At 49.9% G+C, this 17,944-nt stretch overlaps 7 protein-coding genes across 7 annotated transcripts; 1 reads left to right on the top strand and 6 right to left on the bottom strand.

The window, feature by feature from the left end:
* Positions 1 to 84: 84 nt before the first annotated feature.
* N7503_009225 (isopenicillin N synthase family dioxygenase) lies at positions 85 to 1,176 on the bottom strand (the record flags this gene model as incomplete). The annotated part of the gene is made up of 2 exons (XM_057068772.1): positions 85 to 850; positions 911 to 1,176. 2 exons carry the CDS (start codon positions 1,174 to 1,176, stop codon positions 85 to 87), a joined length of 1,032 nt encoding a protein of 343 aa, XP_056919627.1.
* Positions 1,177 to 1,775: 599 nt separating this feature from the next.
* Positions 1,776 to 3,799, bottom strand: N7503_009224 (ferric reductase family protein; the record flags this gene model as incomplete). Its single annotated transcript, XM_057068771.1, has 5 exons — positions 1,776 to 2,173; positions 2,228 to 2,389; positions 2,440 to 3,031; positions 3,090 to 3,151; positions 3,199 to 3,799. The coding sequence occupies 5 exons, from the start codon at positions 3,797 to 3,799 to the stop codon at positions 1,776 to 1,778; spliced, it is 1,815 nt and encodes a 604-aa protein (XP_056919626.1).
* Positions 3,800 to 5,976: 2,177 nt separating this feature from the next.
* On the bottom strand, positions 5,977 to 6,894 carry N7503_009223 (uncharacterized protein; the record flags this gene model as incomplete). Its single annotated transcript, XM_057068770.1, has 1 exon — positions 5,977 to 6,894. One exon carries the CDS (start codon positions 6,892 to 6,894, stop codon positions 5,977 to 5,979), a length of 918 nt encoding a protein of 305 aa, XP_056919625.1.
* Positions 6,895 to 6,916: 22 nt separating this feature from the next.
* Positions 6,917 to 9,034, bottom strand: N7503_009222 (basic helix-loop-helix domain-containing protein; the record flags this gene model as incomplete). Its single annotated transcript, XM_057068769.1, has 1 exon — positions 6,917 to 9,034. The coding sequence occupies one exon, from the start codon at positions 9,032 to 9,034 to the stop codon at positions 6,917 to 6,919; it is 2,118 nt and encodes a 705-aa protein (XP_056919624.1).
* Positions 9,035 to 10,709: 1,675 nt separating this feature from the next.
* On the bottom strand, positions 10,710 to 12,224 carry N7503_009221 (putative GTP cyclohydrolase II; the record flags this gene model as incomplete). The annotated part of the gene is made up of 4 exons (XM_057068768.1): positions 10,710 to 10,715; positions 10,780 to 11,061; positions 11,113 to 12,069; positions 12,135 to 12,224. 4 exons carry the CDS (start codon positions 12,222 to 12,224, stop codon positions 10,710 to 10,712), a joined length of 1,335 nt encoding a protein of 444 aa, XP_056919623.1.
* An 813-nt stretch (positions 12,225 to 13,037) lies between these two features.
* On the bottom strand, positions 13,038 to 14,748 carry dbp5 (ATP-dependent RNA helicase DBP5; the record flags this gene model as incomplete). The annotated part of the gene is made up of 5 exons (XM_057068767.1): positions 13,038 to 13,517; positions 13,569 to 13,806; positions 13,859 to 14,356; positions 14,412 to 14,565; positions 14,667 to 14,748. The coding sequence occupies 5 exons, from the start codon at positions 14,746 to 14,748 to the stop codon at positions 13,038 to 13,040; spliced, it is 1,452 nt and encodes a 483-aa protein (XP_056919622.1).
* A 518-nt stretch (positions 14,749 to 15,266) lies between these two features.
* N7503_009219 (putative actin polymerization protein Bzz1) lies at positions 15,267 to 17,763 on the top strand (the record flags this gene model as incomplete). Its single annotated transcript, XM_057068766.1, has 6 exons — positions 15,267 to 15,311; positions 15,367 to 15,393; positions 15,486 to 16,013; positions 16,060 to 16,140; positions 16,196 to 17,324; positions 17,378 to 17,763. 6 exons carry the CDS (start codon positions 15,267 to 15,269, stop codon positions 17,761 to 17,763), a joined length of 2,196 nt encoding a protein of 731 aa, XP_056919621.1.
* Positions 17,764 to 17,944: the final 181 nt, after the last annotated feature.

The following is a 17,944-nucleotide window of genomic DNA, read 5'->3' as shown; positions in this document are numbered from 1 at the left end:
TCACCCCCAGTCTAGTATGCTGGGTATTGAAGTAACTGTGTCAATTGATCCAGACATTGAAGATATCTGACCAGAAACCATGATTTACCGATCCTCTTCATCTTGAAATTCCACCCAGGTCTTCATCTTAGCCCTCACATGCTCCCCATAAACCACAAATCCCTCATCCCCATCAACGGACCTAACCAAACAGTTCTCTCCTGGCTCAAAGAAGAAAGGCACACTGACTCTGCCCAGCGATGCAGGTTGGCCATTCAACTGTCCAATTGCAGAAGCCGAGGCACTTAGCCCGGGAGCCCGAACACGATGCATAGTAGCAACAAACCGACCGCCCGAAACCTTAGCCATCAAATCTCCAATATTGACTACAAGAGACCCAGGTATATAAGGCGCGGAAACCCACTCACCCTGTGCATTGCGCACCTCTAACCCGCCAGAGGAATCTTGGTGCAAAAGGGTTAAGATGCCGCTGTCGGTGTGTGGTGTACAGCTTAGTTTTACCTCTGTTCCAGAGGTCCCAGATCCCGAGGCAGTTGATGCATTGGCAGGGTAATGAAGAAGTCGTAGGGTGCTCAGGGAATCATCCAAGTATGGAGCAAAGTAATCCGATGGTTTATCGAGTGATATCGCCAAGAGAGATAATAGCTTAGACGCCAGGGCTTGTAGCTCAGAATATAGATTCTCCAGAGCAGATCGCATGGGGAAGCTTGTTGCATCGGGCCAGACGTTCGTTTCAGCTAAGTTGAATTTAGAAGAAGTGGTGGGCTGCGTATGGATGGGCTGCGATGGACCGATTTCGAAGCCTTCTTTTAAATTGTCGTTTGCCAGCTCTGGTTGCGTGGGGAAATACCTTCAATCCATTTTCTTGTTAGCTTGATTTCAGCAATTGAGGGATTTCATGCGTATCAACCCTCTATATGTGTTCTTGTGGTCTCTTCTAAAGGATCGTTTGGCGGGTTTCATCTTCTCTTCCTCAGGAAGGGCAAAGAACGCTCGCGACATGTCTAGTACTTGCTCATGGTTGTAGCTCAGGGGCGCATTGGTCAGGTAGGCAAACCCAGTGGTGGCGAAGACATCGTGAAGACGCTTGCTGAGCATGGCTAGCTCCTGTTCGGATGCATCAGAAGTAAGGTGCCCAACGTCAATGACGGGCACGGAGGAGAAGCTGGTGGTCATGATTTTGTTTCTTGTGTGAGGTAGGCTTTTGGAATTGAGTTCAAAACTACGTCCGATGCGCCTTTTATACCACTGCTTAGGGCACACAGATCTACAAAATTCACGTCTTCTACGGTAGGTGATCGTGTGTTAGTAAATGTGATCATTGAAATGGGGATCAGCGCCTGTATCACTTCATCATCAAATTGAATCGGACAAACTATGCCAGGTCCCACAGTCATGACACGCGAAAATTGCAGAGCAAATGAAATTAGATCGCTTGTTTCCATGGTCATCCATCTTAGCGGGGTGTGCCGCTGCTGGATCCACCGCGGGGAAACACACTTGGTTTATTGAAGCCAAAAACTTCAATCATCGTGGGGGTCAAATTGCCCTAAGGGTCTGTGCGTTTCTAGTAGTGGATAGGTATACGTAGCACTTTTGAGAGCCAAGGTGCGTAACGAGGAGTTTTGTCTCCACAATACGCCTTCCGGGGGTTTTCAAATAGTCACGAAGCCCAATTTGAAGTGTAAAGGTTCATATTTATAAATTATCTCAAGTCAGAAGCGTAAAGCGTCTAAACTATTTACCAACTAAACGCCCGACGGGAACATATTATATCACCAAGAGAATGACTCCTCAAAGAGATCAACCGTCTTCTCGCCTTGTACACGGCGAACAGCCTCACGGACACTATCACCGAGGCCACCAGGGCCACAAACGCTAACCGCCAACGCACCGACCTGCTCCGCTTTCTCATTCTCCAGTAGAGTGTTGAAGCACGGCTTGCCATATTCCACACTTACTGGCACATTAGCAGGAGCAGCATCTGTCCAAGGTGTCTCAGGTACAGGAATGTACTCTTCAATGTCTTCCTTGTGGCCTGTAACATGAACGCGAATGGAGAGCATTAGACCTGGGAATTGAAAGTAGGTATCGCCCTTCTGGTTAATTGACGTGTTTAGCGCGTCATGGCTTAGAACATCGAGCATCCATGTTTGGATCCAGGATAGATGATCTGAGAAATTCGGATTAGCGGGAGTAAGCGCTTATAAAAAGAGGTCAATCTTACCTAGACTTCGGATCATCCAGACTAAGTGGACTTTCCGCGTTGCGGAAGTCCGGGATGTGAAGTTTGTGACTACCTCATGGAGGTAGGACATTGGATGTGTGATTCCAATACCGCCAGCGATCAACAGGAGGGTCCCGTATGATTTTAATGAGTGGAGACCACCTGGTTAGGTCAGCGACATGTCAAGAAGGCATAGCTTAATCGATACATACCGAATGGCCCTTCTGCTAATGCCATAGCCTGAATTCTTCCCTCGGGAGAATCCTCTGCCTTCTGTAGAAGCTTTTTCGTAAATCCATCCTGTCCCTTGATAAGGACAGACATGGTAGTAGTCTCAGAGCCACCGAGAAGTGCAGCGAGCGAATCACTTGAGCTGCGCTTCTCATTGTGACTCAAACTTGAATCGCCAGTCGATGCCCATGCAACGGTGAATGGATGTGATGTCCACAGTCCCAGACACGGCATGTAGAGATACATGTACTGACCCGGTCGGAATTTCCAGGCACGAGCAACTTCCACCTCAACCTTTGCGACCGAGCCTGGTAAAGCTTCGACAGTGGCAGTTGTGCGACGCTTGGCACAGTTTCGCCAGAGTAGAATGAGAACTCGGCTGACGCGGTCTAGACCCCAAAGAACGAGGGTTCCAAATAGCACTCGCTGCTGAAGCAGGTTCTTGAGGTGGTACCAAAGGGCAACAAAAGACATGACAGCCAAGGCTATGTGTAGGTGCAGGAACAGTTCGTAGAAGGAGTGTCGGAGCGGCGACAATGATTGTATGAAAATGAAGACGAAGCCCAGGATTGCCTATGAGCGAAAGGGTTAGATAACATTCAACGAGTCTGGTCCATCAACTCCATCATACCACAAGGCCGTAAATATAGAACGGCATTTGCCAAATTGTGTATAGAATGTAATCCGTGCCATCTAACACAATTAGTTTGATGTGCATGAGAGGAGTGGATTTTACATACGCATATAGGCTTGATTCGCGAGAACAGCACTCATATGTATGACAGCATTCGCCGCAATAACTCTTCCAACCCATCGGTGCATGAAGTTGAACGTATCAAACGAAAGACCCAACATCATTACCAGAGGGTTATTCCGACCAGCACTGAGAACCAAACCAGGGGTATTCATCACAGCCAAGTGACCTGCAGCGTACTTCAACTGAAACATTTTCTTGGGGTACGTCTCCCACCAATCCACAGTCACAAAGACAAAGATGATGTTAAGGGAAAGGTAAATCAACAAGAGGATCACTTCCAGCCGCAGTGGAATTGATCCCATATGAAGTCGAAGGAACCGAAATTCCCGGCTATGTCGCGAGCCCCAAAGCGGTGCATACAGCAGATGCTTCTTCAAGCTGGCAATGGACCCATTTGTCATGGAGAGCTGCGTCTGATCGTCACCTTGTAAGGCCATATTCTTTCGTCGACGATCTCTCACCCGAATGATAGACCGATATATAAATATCATGGCGAGGAACCCACCCACGACGAACAGAGGAACCGCAATCTCTGGGTTCATTGGCGGCTCTCCAGGGCCATTTCCTGCGAGTTCAACACCCATGTTGCCATACAAGGAGAGCCAAGTTCCTTATGTTGACAATGTATATATATATCGGATATTCGGTGTCGAGTATGGGTATAAATTCGTCAACCGCTGAGCAGCGATCTCCAACAACACCTCGGGCCTTCGAATGTGAGTTCAGAAAGAAGGAGAAGAGCCGCGGATAAAGAAGGATAGAAAGAGCACGGATCGCGTGGAAACTGGGGCAAGAAAGTTAATCTAGTATGATTGTGTGGTATTGGAACTTTACTATGGATGCCGTCATCGACCCCTGGGGTTAGAAAGCGGGAGTATAATTCCTGGCAAATTGAAAACATCGTCATTTTCCTAACGCAAAAGCACGAGTGTAACCAGACGAATTGGGTCAATTAATCGGGGAGGAAAATTAAATTGTGAAAATGCCAAAGTCTAATTGGTGATCCTTGCCGGTAAGTGGTTCAATCTACGGTAAAGTTTTAAAGTCTAGATCTTAGTTCCCGCTGAACCCTCCTGTCAGGGAGGGCACGGCCTGCGTAATTTCGACCGTTTATGAGATGACATGGACATTTGCGGATTGACGAAACGAATTGCTTTAATTAATAAGGAATAAAAATAGCCGGTCTAGACGCTGATCGGCATTGTTGAAGGTGAAGCCCTGAAAGCGGAAATGGAATGTGGATGTCGACGCGGCTCTCCCGTCTGCGACCCTTGTTCTCTGCACTGGTACAACTCCAATTATAGCCCTGAAAATACACCCCAACACTTACTGGTTCAACCTCAATCTTGAATTCTATTGCTAAATATGATATATTATTGGCTCTTCATAGAGGGGCCACTTCGACTTGCACGTCATATCAATCCGAAAATCGGATAAGCTCGGCAATGACAAGGGCATGGGACCCAGTTTGATTATCTGGGACGCAACTGCAACGCTATACTATAACAATGGGTCAGTTCGATCATTGTGGAGATAGGTAGTAGAGGATGTACGAGCACCTATTGGTTCTCTGCTACGTAATCGTTCGAATACCTACCAAATTGGAAAGAACCCCCGCCTTTGAACTATACAACGTCGGGGTCTGATCATGGCTAGCGATGATGCAGTTCTGGATATTTCGTCAGTCAGAATCACAGTAGCAGGGATACTTAAGCGTTAAACTGGTAAACCTTGTGTTCTAGACTTCGTCGACCGTCCCCTGTTGTAGTTTCTCTTATTGGTTCGTGCGAACAGACCACGAGTGTACAGCTCTACCAAGGCTCAATGAGAAGGGGCAATGACGCAGTACTGAGTCCTTGTTTTCAAAGTTCGTCATGGCAGGTACAGGTTTATCACAATTAATCACAGGGGCCGTCGTCATTGCATCCACAGTAACTGCCTTGGAAATGCTCTATGCGATCAATATCAGCATGTGCCCCCAAACCTGATTGATTCTTCTCTTGTCCAGAATCGGCCATGATCTGTATAACAGTAACAGTCCAGGCACTGCCTCAGGCAAGTATGCACTCCTTAGCTTTCAGGCCCTTGGGGAGTGAAATGTGGCCCACGCGCCTAAGGTTGCTGATTGAAAGGGCTGAAATGTTGTATGAGAAAGGCGCAAAAGAGGAGACAGCAACGTGGAGAGGTCCAACGTGGAAACCAGGACAGGGGTATAATTGACCTTTCAGGCGAATTAAAGACCTGGCCACTTCTAGATTCAGGGTCTGGCCACTTTGGTTGTACGAATCTAGAAGTCTGGGGATTATGTGGCGCTACCATCCCAGTCACATGACCATATGAGGGTGTACAGCACCGTAGGAGTGTGGCCCCTCGTACCTTTCTCCTTTCTCATCTTACCTTCCATCCACAGTTCCAAAGTTCTGAGCGAATGCGGTGTTTCATCTAGCCTTAATGGTTGGCTGGTCTAGACGCTGACGGATTCAACAAATCTATGCGTTGGTGCTGCTCATGAGGTGCAAATATATAGGAATGTATGTGTTAAGATCAAAGTGAAAAGAGCATATTGCCGAGAGTGCAGTGATTGATTCCTATTTCTACATAAACGAAACGCCACGATGCGCCAGGTCCTTATTCCCATTCTAATTGTTTTCCCTCCAAGACCGGCCGCCGATCGTGACTACCTAATGATTGATATAAACATAATCCCAAACGCCTTCGTTATTATCTGGTACCCCATGATAATGTATAGTCGTACTTGGTATCAAGCTGAGACCTCCTGGACTCTTTCAGGAACTTGGGGAGTAGATTGCACATCCTCCTCAAGACTGAGACTTCCATACCCGGTGTCATTGCTCGCTGAGCGTTCCCGACGTAGCGGCTTTCCCATACAGGGCTCAACCAAGTCTTGGTCCGCATCACTCTGTAATGACTGGTCGGAACCACCTCGGCGACGGCGAAACTTTCGCTTTCGGGACGGGATGGGCTCAGGTGGAGTCTGTAGATAGTCATCCACCTTTACGCCGGCATTTTCGCAAACGGTTGTGCAGGACTTGACAATGACGTCCACAAGGCTAGAGGAGAAGCCGTAGAATGCTGGGTTGTATGCGTTGCGGGACCAGTAGATGAGCTCCGCGGCTACCCGACCGACGTTGGGGATGTCACGCGGGCAGACAGCGAGTTTGCGAGAAATTCTGGGCTTGTCCTCGGCTTCATCGTCTGCAGAGGATCCGGCCTCGGATACAGGCGAAGAAGGCGAAGAAGAGTCAGACGAAACAATATAGTCGACATCAGATGCCAATAGGTGCAGCAAATGGTACACTGCGGAGAAGCCAAGCAAGCTCAGCTCGACGGGGTCGATTGGCAGCTGATTGAACATGTTGATTGCCTTTTGAATGGTGAAAGACTCGGGAAGAGAAGTGTCACCAGCAGATCGCGCTGTGATAATAGCAGCGATCATAGCGCAGCGAACAGCAATGGAGATCTCGTCCCGAACAGATATAGGGAGTGAGGAGTCGAGAAAGTTGGCAGCTCGGCTCCATTCGCCCTTGCGTTTATCTTTGGGAAGGGTAGCTAGAACGGCACCCACATTCTTGATACGGTCTTGGTCGAAGAAGACGGCCTTCATCACAAGGGCCCGGGTATATGCAGCCGAGAGCCGGGGAGCAACCTCAAGAGCCATGCGGATCTTCTCCTTAAAGTGATCACGGCTTATTTTGGACACAGGTCCCCCCTTCGCTGGCTTCCATGTACTTGAGAAGGGCAGTCTGGAGAAGGTGACTGGACCACCAAGCCGCAAGAGCATCCACAGAGCATTGGATGGCAGGGTCTTCCTCGACAACGTCAAGAAGAACTTCGTCATCTCCAGTACCCTCCTGTGTTGGTCGATTCCATGTCAGGTTCACGGCGCGCTGAATGATAGCATCGATCATGACATCCTCACACTCAAGCTTAAGGAGCTCGGCAAGGTGGCTTGGGACCTGATCTGGATGGCCCTCGGGGAGTGCGCTGTTGATTTCTCTCGCGACACCCCACTGGTAGTTCGCAAGAGCACGAGCAATGTCATTAGAGACATGGAAGGTCCAGGAACCAGGCTCTCCAACTCTCCACATTAGAATGCGCACATGCAGCGCCTTCAGCATCATCCGCATAGGGCTGCTAGGAAGTGTGCCAGCCGCAAAGATTGTGAGAACCAGGCGACTCTTGGTAATCTCAGCGTCGCCTCCAGTGAGCTGGGCATCAATGGCAATATCCCATGTCTTCACTCGGCCTCTTTCATCTTCCTCGGTAATACCCGTAACCCAAGAGTAAATTTTCCATCCCATTAAGCATCGAAGAACATATTCAAAGCAGCGCGACGTCACCACGTACCATTCGCGGAAGAATCGGTGACGTGGCACACCGACTCGTTGCATGCTGGTAAGCCAGGCCTGTCGCCTAAAGTCGCTGGAGGTGGGGGCGCCATTCTGGGTCTCGGCGACCTGCTTGGGCGAGGCACGCTGTGTGGCTGGTTGAGCGTTGAAAAGGTAAACGAAAACAATGAACGCACTTCCGACAACCAGAGTCGCCAAAAGAAGGACATGTGAAATAGCGCGTGCATGCCAGGAATGCCAGAAGTTTCTGAGGTAGTACTCCCAGTGAGCTAGACTAGGAGACTGCAATCGACGGAGTAGATTCAAAGGAAGAGCAAACAGGCCTTTCGCCTCAGTCTCGCTTTCATCTGAACCAAAGCCTTCGAGCACCATTAGCCCAGCTAGAGCACCCAGCATATACTTGTTGGGCAGCTTGGACCGTCTCCGGGACCCATCTTCGCGGCCATAGTCAGAGCCACCAGTAGCCCGTGGAGAAGACTTCATATATGACTCTGCAAATATTCCCTTTTGACCCTCTTCACGCATCCGTTTGAATGCATCCGGAACCTTAATAAGACCCTCCGGAGGATGCGATGCGGACGAGCCAGGGGAGCTACCATCGAGCTCCTCGGGCTGGGAGAACACACTTGGCGATGTCCCCGCGTTTGAATCGCTGGAAGCAGTGTAGTTGCTAGGTGAAGATACGGAGGCGGACGAGGTGACAGCTTGGTCGGCTGCTTTATCGACCTGACGAAGACGGTTCTTGAGAGCGGTATTCTCGTCTTCCAATCTCTTGTTGCGAATTTCCAAGTGCTTGATGTATTCCGTTGCCTTTGACAAGATAGAAGCCTTGTTCAGCTTGCTTGCAGACTGAGCACCCTCCCCATCCTCATCATCCTCGTTGGATTCACCGTTGGCGTTCTTCGTTGTTCGTAAACTCGGTACACTGTCGCGTAGTTCGGCAATTTTCTCATTCAGATTGGCCCGGTATCGCTTTTCAATGACATTGTGTGCTCGCTTCTTCGCCGGCATCTTTTTACCGGGCTGAACAGGACCAGTCACAGTGGTGGCATCATCGTCGCTACCCGTCTTTCGCTTTCGGCTAGCCCCCACACTAGAAATGGGAGAGACTAGGCCTTGGTAGTTTGACACTATTGAGCCCCTCTGGTGCGTATGATCGGACGGAATTTCCATCAACCCTAGCGGAAGTTGCGGAGAGAAATCTGTAGGTTGAAGCTGATTTGGAGATGAGCTCATACTGGTGTGCGGGGAGACAAATGGGAGATCCATGGGGCGGTCGACATGCTTCTGGTCACTATCTGTGAACATCGGTTCATCCCACCGCATCCACTGTGTCCAGTCTTGGTTGTGGTTCTCGCTGGGTTGATGTTGGAAGCGAGAATCTCCCCCGCCGGACTGTCGACGAGAAGAGAACAGCTGAAAGTCATTTTCCATACCATGGGCAGACATTTTGCCTGGACATCCGCGGCGAGGATCCTCGGCCCACTAATGGTACTTTAAGTCGTAAGTGCACCCGACCAGGTGTTTGGCACTGCGTTCAGTCTTAGCTTTTAACACATGGTGGACAGCTTAGGAATTGACACGATCACCCCCCTACGAGGTGCCTCGGCCAGTCTAGCCTTGGCTATCGATGGCCAGACTTAAATCACGACAGGGACGTCATGTGCACTTACTGGACCTGGAGAATCGAGTAGATCTCAATTCGTATCAGTGACTGGCGAGGTCGAGCTGCATGCAAAGAAAGATGCAAGAAAACTGGGAGAGGGGGAAGATGTTAGAGTCATGAGCACATTTGGGGGCAGCTAGGCAGAGATACCCACTCGGGTCAGTAGCGTCTGCGGGCCCTGCTAAGGATGGGGGGTGGGTTCTCAAGTCAATTGGTCTTCCCCTGCTAAGAAGATCATCGCCGAATGGTGTGGACAGTGGACCAGGGTGCAGATGCAGGTCGCGCTACTCCGTACGCGTACACTAAATCAGACTACTTGAGAAAGGCTGAATTAATGTGGTTGTTGCTAGGATGAGAACGCGAATAGCAATCTGTTGTTGCAGGCATAAAGGAGACATGGATTTAGACATTTTTAGTCGTATGATCGCGGCTGGCCGCACTTCCGGCTCACCGGCTACCACGGATATTGGTAATATTATTGTTTGGTACAGGAAGTTTGGTAGGTTTCGCAGGAGCCTAGCCGTAAGTGACCGTAAAGTAGCGAAATCTATAACCATTATCATTGGTGGTCCTGGACTCCCGCAACGTCTGATGACTCAGCCACCCCATGTGATTCTTTTTTTAACTCCTTAACATACTAGCACTTCCACGACGTCAAACCCCTTAAATTTTTGTTTCCATTTTGCTTTTTCTGAACACCGACTTGAACAGAATTTTCATCCTGAATTCTGCTCTTACCCTGGATCAGCAGCCTTGGCACCCCACTCAAGTGGCGCACGGCAGAGAATGAATGCGCGGTCTGATCTTATCTGATCGTGTAGCGTCTCCACTCTGACCGCACCGGCAACCCGCGGAGTTTGCGCGACGGCGGCAAGCGCGAATAGGAACATGCAAGCAGACCCTCAGAAGGCCCAGTGGGTCAAACGTCCGGTGTCGGCGGGTCTTACTTTTGGGTAACAATTGCCCAAAATACCCCTCTCCCAAGCAGGCTAGCGTTCGATGAGTCTACTGTTGGTGAAACTCGGTTTGTTTGCTGGCAACCTGCGTCATTGACCTATACTAGTGCCCGCCACTGGATCGGTGTGCGCTTATTATTCCCGTTGTCCGGATCACGAGTAAAAGAATCCTTGGGCATTAAACTTCGAATATATTTGACCAGTGTTGGCCTTGCAAGGTCTTTGCCAGATGGGAACGGTCCACGGACCTGTGCGGGCCTTGTCCAACCTATTTAACTGACCTGTCGAGTACCTACGAAATAAGATAAACATGTGGGGTTGCCAAATCTATTGAGGACCTTGCGGAGAACCATGGAAATACCTATTCTACCTATTCGCAACACCTAGGTGATCATTGTAAATGAACTTCATTAGTCATGCCCGAGCCTGTTCTGTTCAATAATTTCTCAAAATCAATCAATTAATGCCCCTCTCTTCTCCATTTGATGACTGAATATCTTGTTTAATGCTGCGAAAGTCAGTCCAGATGCCTGAGAGATGAGGCCAGTGGATTATTTTGTCAATTCACTCACGGTGATATCTTCCCACTTCTCCCAGCCACGCCCTTTAACCTGTGCGAGCTCATCCATTGTGAACTGCTTGCCGGTTGTGAAATAACCCGCATTGATCTTGGCATCAATCTCTACCCGAGAATCATCGGGGATCATGTCCTCAGGTATGGGAACTCGTTCAAGAATCTTGATGCCGGTGTCCACAATAGCATCATGCTTCATATTGGACATGGATAGCATGCGGTCGATCTTCTTGATTCCGAGCCAATGAAGAACATCTGGCATGAGGGCTTGAAATCTCATCTAAAGCCAAAAGTGTTAGTTAGCTTCAACAAAAAGGGAAGATCTTCTTACATCTCGCACGCCGGCAATGTTCTCAGTCCGGGTGAAATACTTGTCCGCAGTGTCCCCACCACGTTTGCGCGCGTTATACACTAGATACTTGATGACTTCACCCAGTGCTCGACCCTCTTTGCGGAAGTAAATTACCACGCCACTACCACCATTCTGTGCTTCGCGGATTGCTTCGCGGATACCGAAGGCTAGGTATGGTCGACAAGTGCAGATATCGGACTGGAAAACATCACTTCCATTGCACTCGTCGTGAACTCGCAGTGACAGTTTGACGTTCTCATCAGAGATTCGCTCGGGTGGCCCAAATATATAGACAGTTTGACCTCCAATCGGCGGTAGGAATACCTTGAGGTCAGGCCGTGTGATGAGCTCTGGGTAACTGCCACCTGTATGCTCGAACAGATGGCGACGAAGTGTGCCCTCGTCCACGCCGAATCTCTCAGCCACACCAGGCAAATACCACACAGGCTCAACTGCTACCTTAGTGACCCGTACCTCACCTGAAGAGTCAACAACAATAGTGCCATCCACCTCCAACTGACCATCGCGCACCGCATCAGCAATCTCCGCCAATTTCATATTAGCCCTTGTGACAGCCATCGTGGGTCGGATATCCCATCCAGCCTGCAGCTCCTCCTTATACTGGTTCACAATGTCATGACCATACGGATCCATAGACACAATCTTCGTCTTATCCGCCCAAGCAGCCTGCCACGGGAAATCGAAAACAGGCTGACTATTCCGCAAGTCCGGCTTGAAGTTAGCATCTAAATCACCTGCTGCAATGGCGAGTGCGTTATAAATGCTGTAGCTGCCTCCGTGGGCACCGATGGCGTTGCGACGTTTCACTAGATTTCCACTGCGAGATACCACGACCGGGCCACGAGCTTTAGCGTCTGAGGCTCCCCATTCCAACGGTACAGGGTCAATTCCACTTTGGCCGGGGTAAGTTGTCAGCTAGGCATGTAGTTAGCATCTTCACCGCTAGATGTTTGGAGTAGCTCCTTCGGACATGTCCCTACGATGATATGTTTGCTAATCCGCGACTTGGGTGAAGTCGGGGATTGAGGAGTTGGTTCTGGCATATTGGGAGCAGATTCCAAGTCTCCCATTTTGAATGAAAGAAGATATGAAAGTGAGGAATCTTGTGCAGCGAGTGAACCGGATTAGTTGCAATCGGGCAGCGCAGGACCATGTGACTTCCCCCGCACTGTTATCGGCTTATCTATGCGTCATTGTTTGGGGACATCTCTGTTATTCGTATTGATATTTCTTGAAATATATCGCTTGAACCTTTACATGACTACATTCGCAAGGACTGAAAGTATATTGGGTCCACTGCTATACTACTCAAGCCCGGGATCACCGATCGACCCATCCCCCCACTTGGTCTCGGGAGTCTCGGCGTTCAACCCGAGATAGGCATCCACCACAACGAATGTTCATTTTGCGGTTACTTTCCAACATGCAAGAGTAGGTCTAGTATTGCACATAGGTCTAGATTGATCAATTTACCTGCCGACTCAGACAAGCTTTAGGGAACAATTACTAAACATTCACAACAGTTATGGATTCATCTATGAATGATACCATACTCCTCAGGGCTAAGAACCTCCCTCTTTTCGCGATTTGAGCAAGTACGGTTGAGGTCTTCCAAGCACGAGGTCTAGTTATAGGAGCAGATCCATGGATTTCGTCCAAATCTATTCTCTACCTGCTCGACGATTTCCAATGTTCCAAGGTTAAAATATGGAAATCTTGGAATGAGATCTTCATGTACAAGCTTGGTTGGGCCCGTTTTTATCTTGGAATAGAATCTGATAATGTTGCTATCATTCGTAAATTGGTATCTTATTTTACTTGAACATGCCAAGCCCTGTTGGAAGATTTAACATCCTCACAGATCATTACATTTCATAAATCGACTATTGTCCAGTGGCAAAGTTGGCCTGGGCACGCGAGTTCTTGATCGTCTTTTTAATCATATCCTCAACCTCATCCCAGTCACTGGTGTCGATGCGATCAATGGTACAGCCGAAGTGCTCTTGAATCATACGGAGCATCTCCCACTCATCCCGGTTTGCAACAAACGAGATAGCGACACCGATACGGCCGAACCGACCGGTGCGGCCGATACGGTGAAGGTAGGTCTGGTAATCCGGCTCCGTAGAACGCGAGCCGGCCTGGTAGGACTCAGGAATATCATAGTTAACAACCAGGGAAACAGTCGAGACGTCAATTCCACGAGCAAGGACGTTGGTAGTGATGAGAACCTTGGCTTCTCCACTGCGGAAGGCGTCAATAACAGCGTCACGCTGGGAGCCCTCGATTCCACCAGTGAGGGATGCCACAGTGTGTCCCTCAGCAACCATGCGCTTCTCAATCTCCTCGGCCGATTTGCGAGTCTAAATTTATCGTTAACATAGGCGACGATGAAACTTTTAGTTTCTACTTACGCGGACGAAGATGATGGATGAGCCAACGGTCAGCAGACCATAAAGCTGCACAAGGTTGGTGTACTTCTCCTCCTCGTTGTTGCAGTCCATGTAGAGCTGCTTGATGCCGTCAACGGTCAATTCCTCGTGCTTCAAAGTAATTTCGTTGGCCTCTGGGGCAAACTTGGTCGCGTAGCGGTAGACATGGGCGGGGAATGTCGCAGAGAAGAGAACAACTTGAATGGTCTTGGGAAGCATCCTACAGGTCTGGTAAGCAAAGTAAATTGGAACCGAGGCAATGGGCAACCTACGCCTTGACACGAATACACTGATCACCCATACCCTGCAAGTCCAGCATGTTGTCGGCCTCATCCAACACCAGAACCCTGAGTTGAGTAGGGTTCAATCGACGCCTCTTGATCATGTCCTGCACGGTACCTGGGGTACCAACCACGACAGAGCAATCCATCTGGGAAGGGCGAGCGGCAGCGTCGGTGGGCACAGCAGTACCGATGATCAATCCGTCGAGGAACTGACCCATGCATTGGATTACACCAACGATCTGACGCGCTAGCTCACGAGTCGGAGCCAAGATCAGAGCCTGGGGGGTAATCTGCGACTGCTCGGTGGAGAGGTCGATGCGGCTCAAAATGTTGAGAACGAAAGCAGCAGTCTTGCCAGTACCGGACTGAGATTGACCAACTAGGTTCTTAGGGGGGTTAACCATGAGGAGAGGAAGGGCGCGCTCCTGAACTTTGGAGGGTTGGCGGAAGTTCATGGAGGAAAGACCCTTGAGGATGCGCTCATCCCTGGTAGCGTTAATACCATCATTATTATCAAAAAGCAATGTGCTGGAAAACTTACAGGCCAAGGTCATTGAAAGTCTTGACGGAGAACAGGGGGTTATTTGGATCCGCCTGCAGGTCACTCAGCTTGACCTCGACTGAGTAGTCAGGCTCCTGGAGGGCGGAGCCCGAAGCACCACCACCCGCACCATCCTGGCCAGCCTCAGGGGCATCTAGAAAGGTAGAGATAGCTGATTAGTTGAATCATTCGATATTGTAGCCGTGCTTTCATGATATGGTGACGGTGGGTGTTCGCGTGTTGTCATCCTCGTACCGGTAGGGGGAGCCTCGGGCTTGGAGATGCGGTCGGCAAGAGAGCCTCCAGTCTGTTGAGTTGTCTCGGGAGTCTCAGACATGATGTAATTGGGGTTGCGACACAATATTCGGGGAATTGAGGGTTGGAGGGGTGTCGCGGGGTACGGAAGAATCGAATGGAGCTGGGGCCCACAGACACTTCAGTCAAGAGAAGGAAAGGTTGATCACCCGCAGTTAATAGAGCTTGCTAATAAGCCTAACACCACTGAATTGGGGAAGGATGGGTGAAGCAAAAGTTGCGAGCAAAAACAGAACAACGAGCTTCGAAGAAATGACGGAACTCCAGGAGCTAGGCCGAAAAAGGAAGTGTATTACCACCGTACTGCCGCCCCCAAATGCCCGATAACGATACCGTATCGTCACAGGCACCGGAGATGCTGCTCCCCGCCTTCTAAGATCATCGTCCTTGCTGCCCCATTGGCTTCCACTTTCTCTGCGCCTCGATCCTTTCTTATATTTCATAGCCGTGACCAGGGTTGACTCCCAGTCAATTTTCACCCGTACAACTGGGTCTTTCTTCCCAGCTCATGCGCGATCTCCCTTCGGTCCCTAGACAGCCATGGCGGCAGCAGACGTGGCTCCCCAGTTTGGAGCGGAACTAAAGGTATGGACTCCGAACTGACAGCCGTCTATCTTATTGCTAATGGACATTTCTATAGGACTCTTTCAAACCAGTGAATGCTTGGGTATGTCCCAGATCGGTCGTCTCGTTCCCCGCAACGCAGCGCGTCATATTACCACGTTTGGGGGGCGGAGCTAATGCAACCACGTTGCACAGGTATCGAATGGCATTACATGGCTCGAAGAGATCCAACAATTCTACCGCGAACGCAGCGCCATAGAAAAAGAATATGCAGCCAAACTGTCCGCGCTGTGCAAGAAATACCAAGATCGAAAAGCAAAGAAGATCAGCCCGTTAAGTGTCGGTGACACCCCGACTATGACCCCGGGTTCCCTCGAAAGCGCCTCACTCACAACATGGTCCGCCCAATTGACAACGGTCGAGGCTCACGCGGCGGAGCGCGACAAGTTCGGGACGGAGTTGGTCACTCATATTGCTGAACCGCTGAAGCAGGCGGCCACGCAATATGAAGAGGTTCGCAAATGCCATGCGGATTACCATGGCAAGCTTGAAAAAGAGCGAGATGCCTCATACGGTGAATTGAAGAAGGCCAAGGGCAAATATGATGGTGCTTGTCAGGAGGTCGAGTCGCGGCGCAAGAAGATGGACTCTTCATTCGATCATGGCAAGACCAAGGCGCAGAGCGCATTTCAGCAACAATTACTGGAGATGAATAACTACAAGGTGTGTCTCACAGAGACTATCTGCAAGCTGTGAACTGACCCATTAGAACTTATATCTACTCAGCATCAATGTGACGAACAAGTTGAAGGAGAAATTCTTCCACGAATATGTCCCGGAGGTTCTTGATGTAAGTCGCACTGCTAGATGGGATGCTGCAATCGCAAAAACTCATAATCATCTAGGGACTGCAAGACCTCAACCAGACTCGAGTGATCAAGTTGAATGCTCTGTGGACTCTTGCTACACAACTAGAAAAAACAAGTCTTACAAACAGCGTGAACAATGCCACTAGTCTCCTCACTGAGATCCCCCGCAATGACCCCCGCCTGGACTCAATGATGTTCCTCCAGCACAATGCAATTCAGACTCAAGAGCCCGCCAATATGGGTTTTGAGCCCAGTCCTGTTTGGTCCGATGATGCGTCTATCATCACTGACGATGCTGCTAAAATTTTCCTGCGCAATCTGCTGGGCCAGAGCAAAGCGCAAGTACGCGAACTGCGCGTTGAGTCAGACCGAAGGAGGCGTGAGGTTGAGGGTTGCAAAAAGATCAGAGATAATATCCGACAAGGCAAAGACAACCGCAATGAGCTTGACATTGTACGGAACATCTTCCAGTGGCAGGAGAGCTTGCATGAAGTAGACCGCAAATGGCTGACGGCCGAGGTCGAAACGTCCACCATTATCGCGGTGGTGGGAGACTTGTCTGTGGGGGCGCAGAACCATAATTTCCGATCGCAAACATTCAAAATACCTACCAACTGTGACTACTGTGGTGATCGTATCTGGGGATTGTCTGCCAAGGGTTTTGACTGCCAGGACTGTGGCTACACATGCCATAGCAAATGCCAGATGAAGGTGCCAGCAGAGTGTCCAGGCGAGCAGTCGAAGGAGGAAAAGAAGAAGCTTAAAGCTGCTAGACAAGAGCAAGCAGGTACTGGGCCTACTGTTGATCTTGAATCCTCCGCAGCCTCAACTACTGCGCCGTCCCTTACTCGCCAGAATACTATGAATTCTCTCAGCTCGGGATATGCAGCTAGTGGAGCCCGTTCGGTATCCAATGTGGCCACCCAACCTACACCTGAGGACCCAACAGATGAAGCCCCTCCCCCTGTCGCTGAGACTAAGCCAAACACTGGCCGTAAACACCGAATCATGGCACCGCCTCCCATCGCGTACACTACCGCGCCACCCCCAGAGCCAACCGCAACGCATAAACCCAAGGGCAAGATGCTGTACTCGTACGAAGCCACTGGTCCTGACGAAGTGACTGTACAGGATGGAGATAATGTGACAATTGTTGAAGCCGATGGTAAGTTCTGCTTGGGTAATAGATCTGGAGAAACATTATCTAATTATCCATAGATGGATCCGGTTGGCTGCGTGTGAGCATTGGTGGTCAAGATGGCCTTGTACCAGCCTCTTATGTCGAAGCGGCACCAGCCCCATCTCCAGTCCCATCAGCTAGCTCTGGCCTGCCCGAGCGACCAGGGTCTACCTACTCAAACTCCTCCGCCTCACTGGCAGCTCCGAAGCGAGTGGGTCCGGCAGTGGCGCCACGCAGAGGAGCTAAGAAACTCCAATATGTGGAGGCGTTGTATGACTATGAGGCCCGCAGTGATATGGAGTGGAACATGACAGAGGGTGATCGATTTGTCTTGGTCAATCGCGACAGCGGAGACGGTTGGGCAGATGTGGAGCGGGGTGGAGTCACAAAGAGTGTTCCAGCGAACTACATCCAGGAGGCGTGAAAACATCGTAAATAGCCTCAGTATAGCGAGAGAGGATTTTACGGTGGATTTTCGTGCTGCGTTCTACATTTCCCTTTTGCGTCTTGCCATATGGCGTTCTGTGACCCTCAGCACAATCTGCATCAGCAAGGAGCGTTGAGGGCGGGTTTTCTGTGTTGCATTTAGTCTATAGCATATATCA

The sequence above is a fragment of the Penicillium pulvis genome, assembly GCF_028828015.1.
Source record: "Penicillium pulvis strain IBT 33274 chromosome Unknown contig_7_segment1_segment0, whole genome shotgun sequence".
In the NCBI taxonomy this organism is placed as follows: Eukaryota; Fungi; Ascomycota; class Eurotiomycetes; order Eurotiales; family Aspergillaceae; genus Penicillium; species Penicillium pulvis.
The sequence above is the reverse complement of the archived record's forward strand: the minus strand, read 5'-3'. Positions and strand labels throughout refer to the sequence as shown.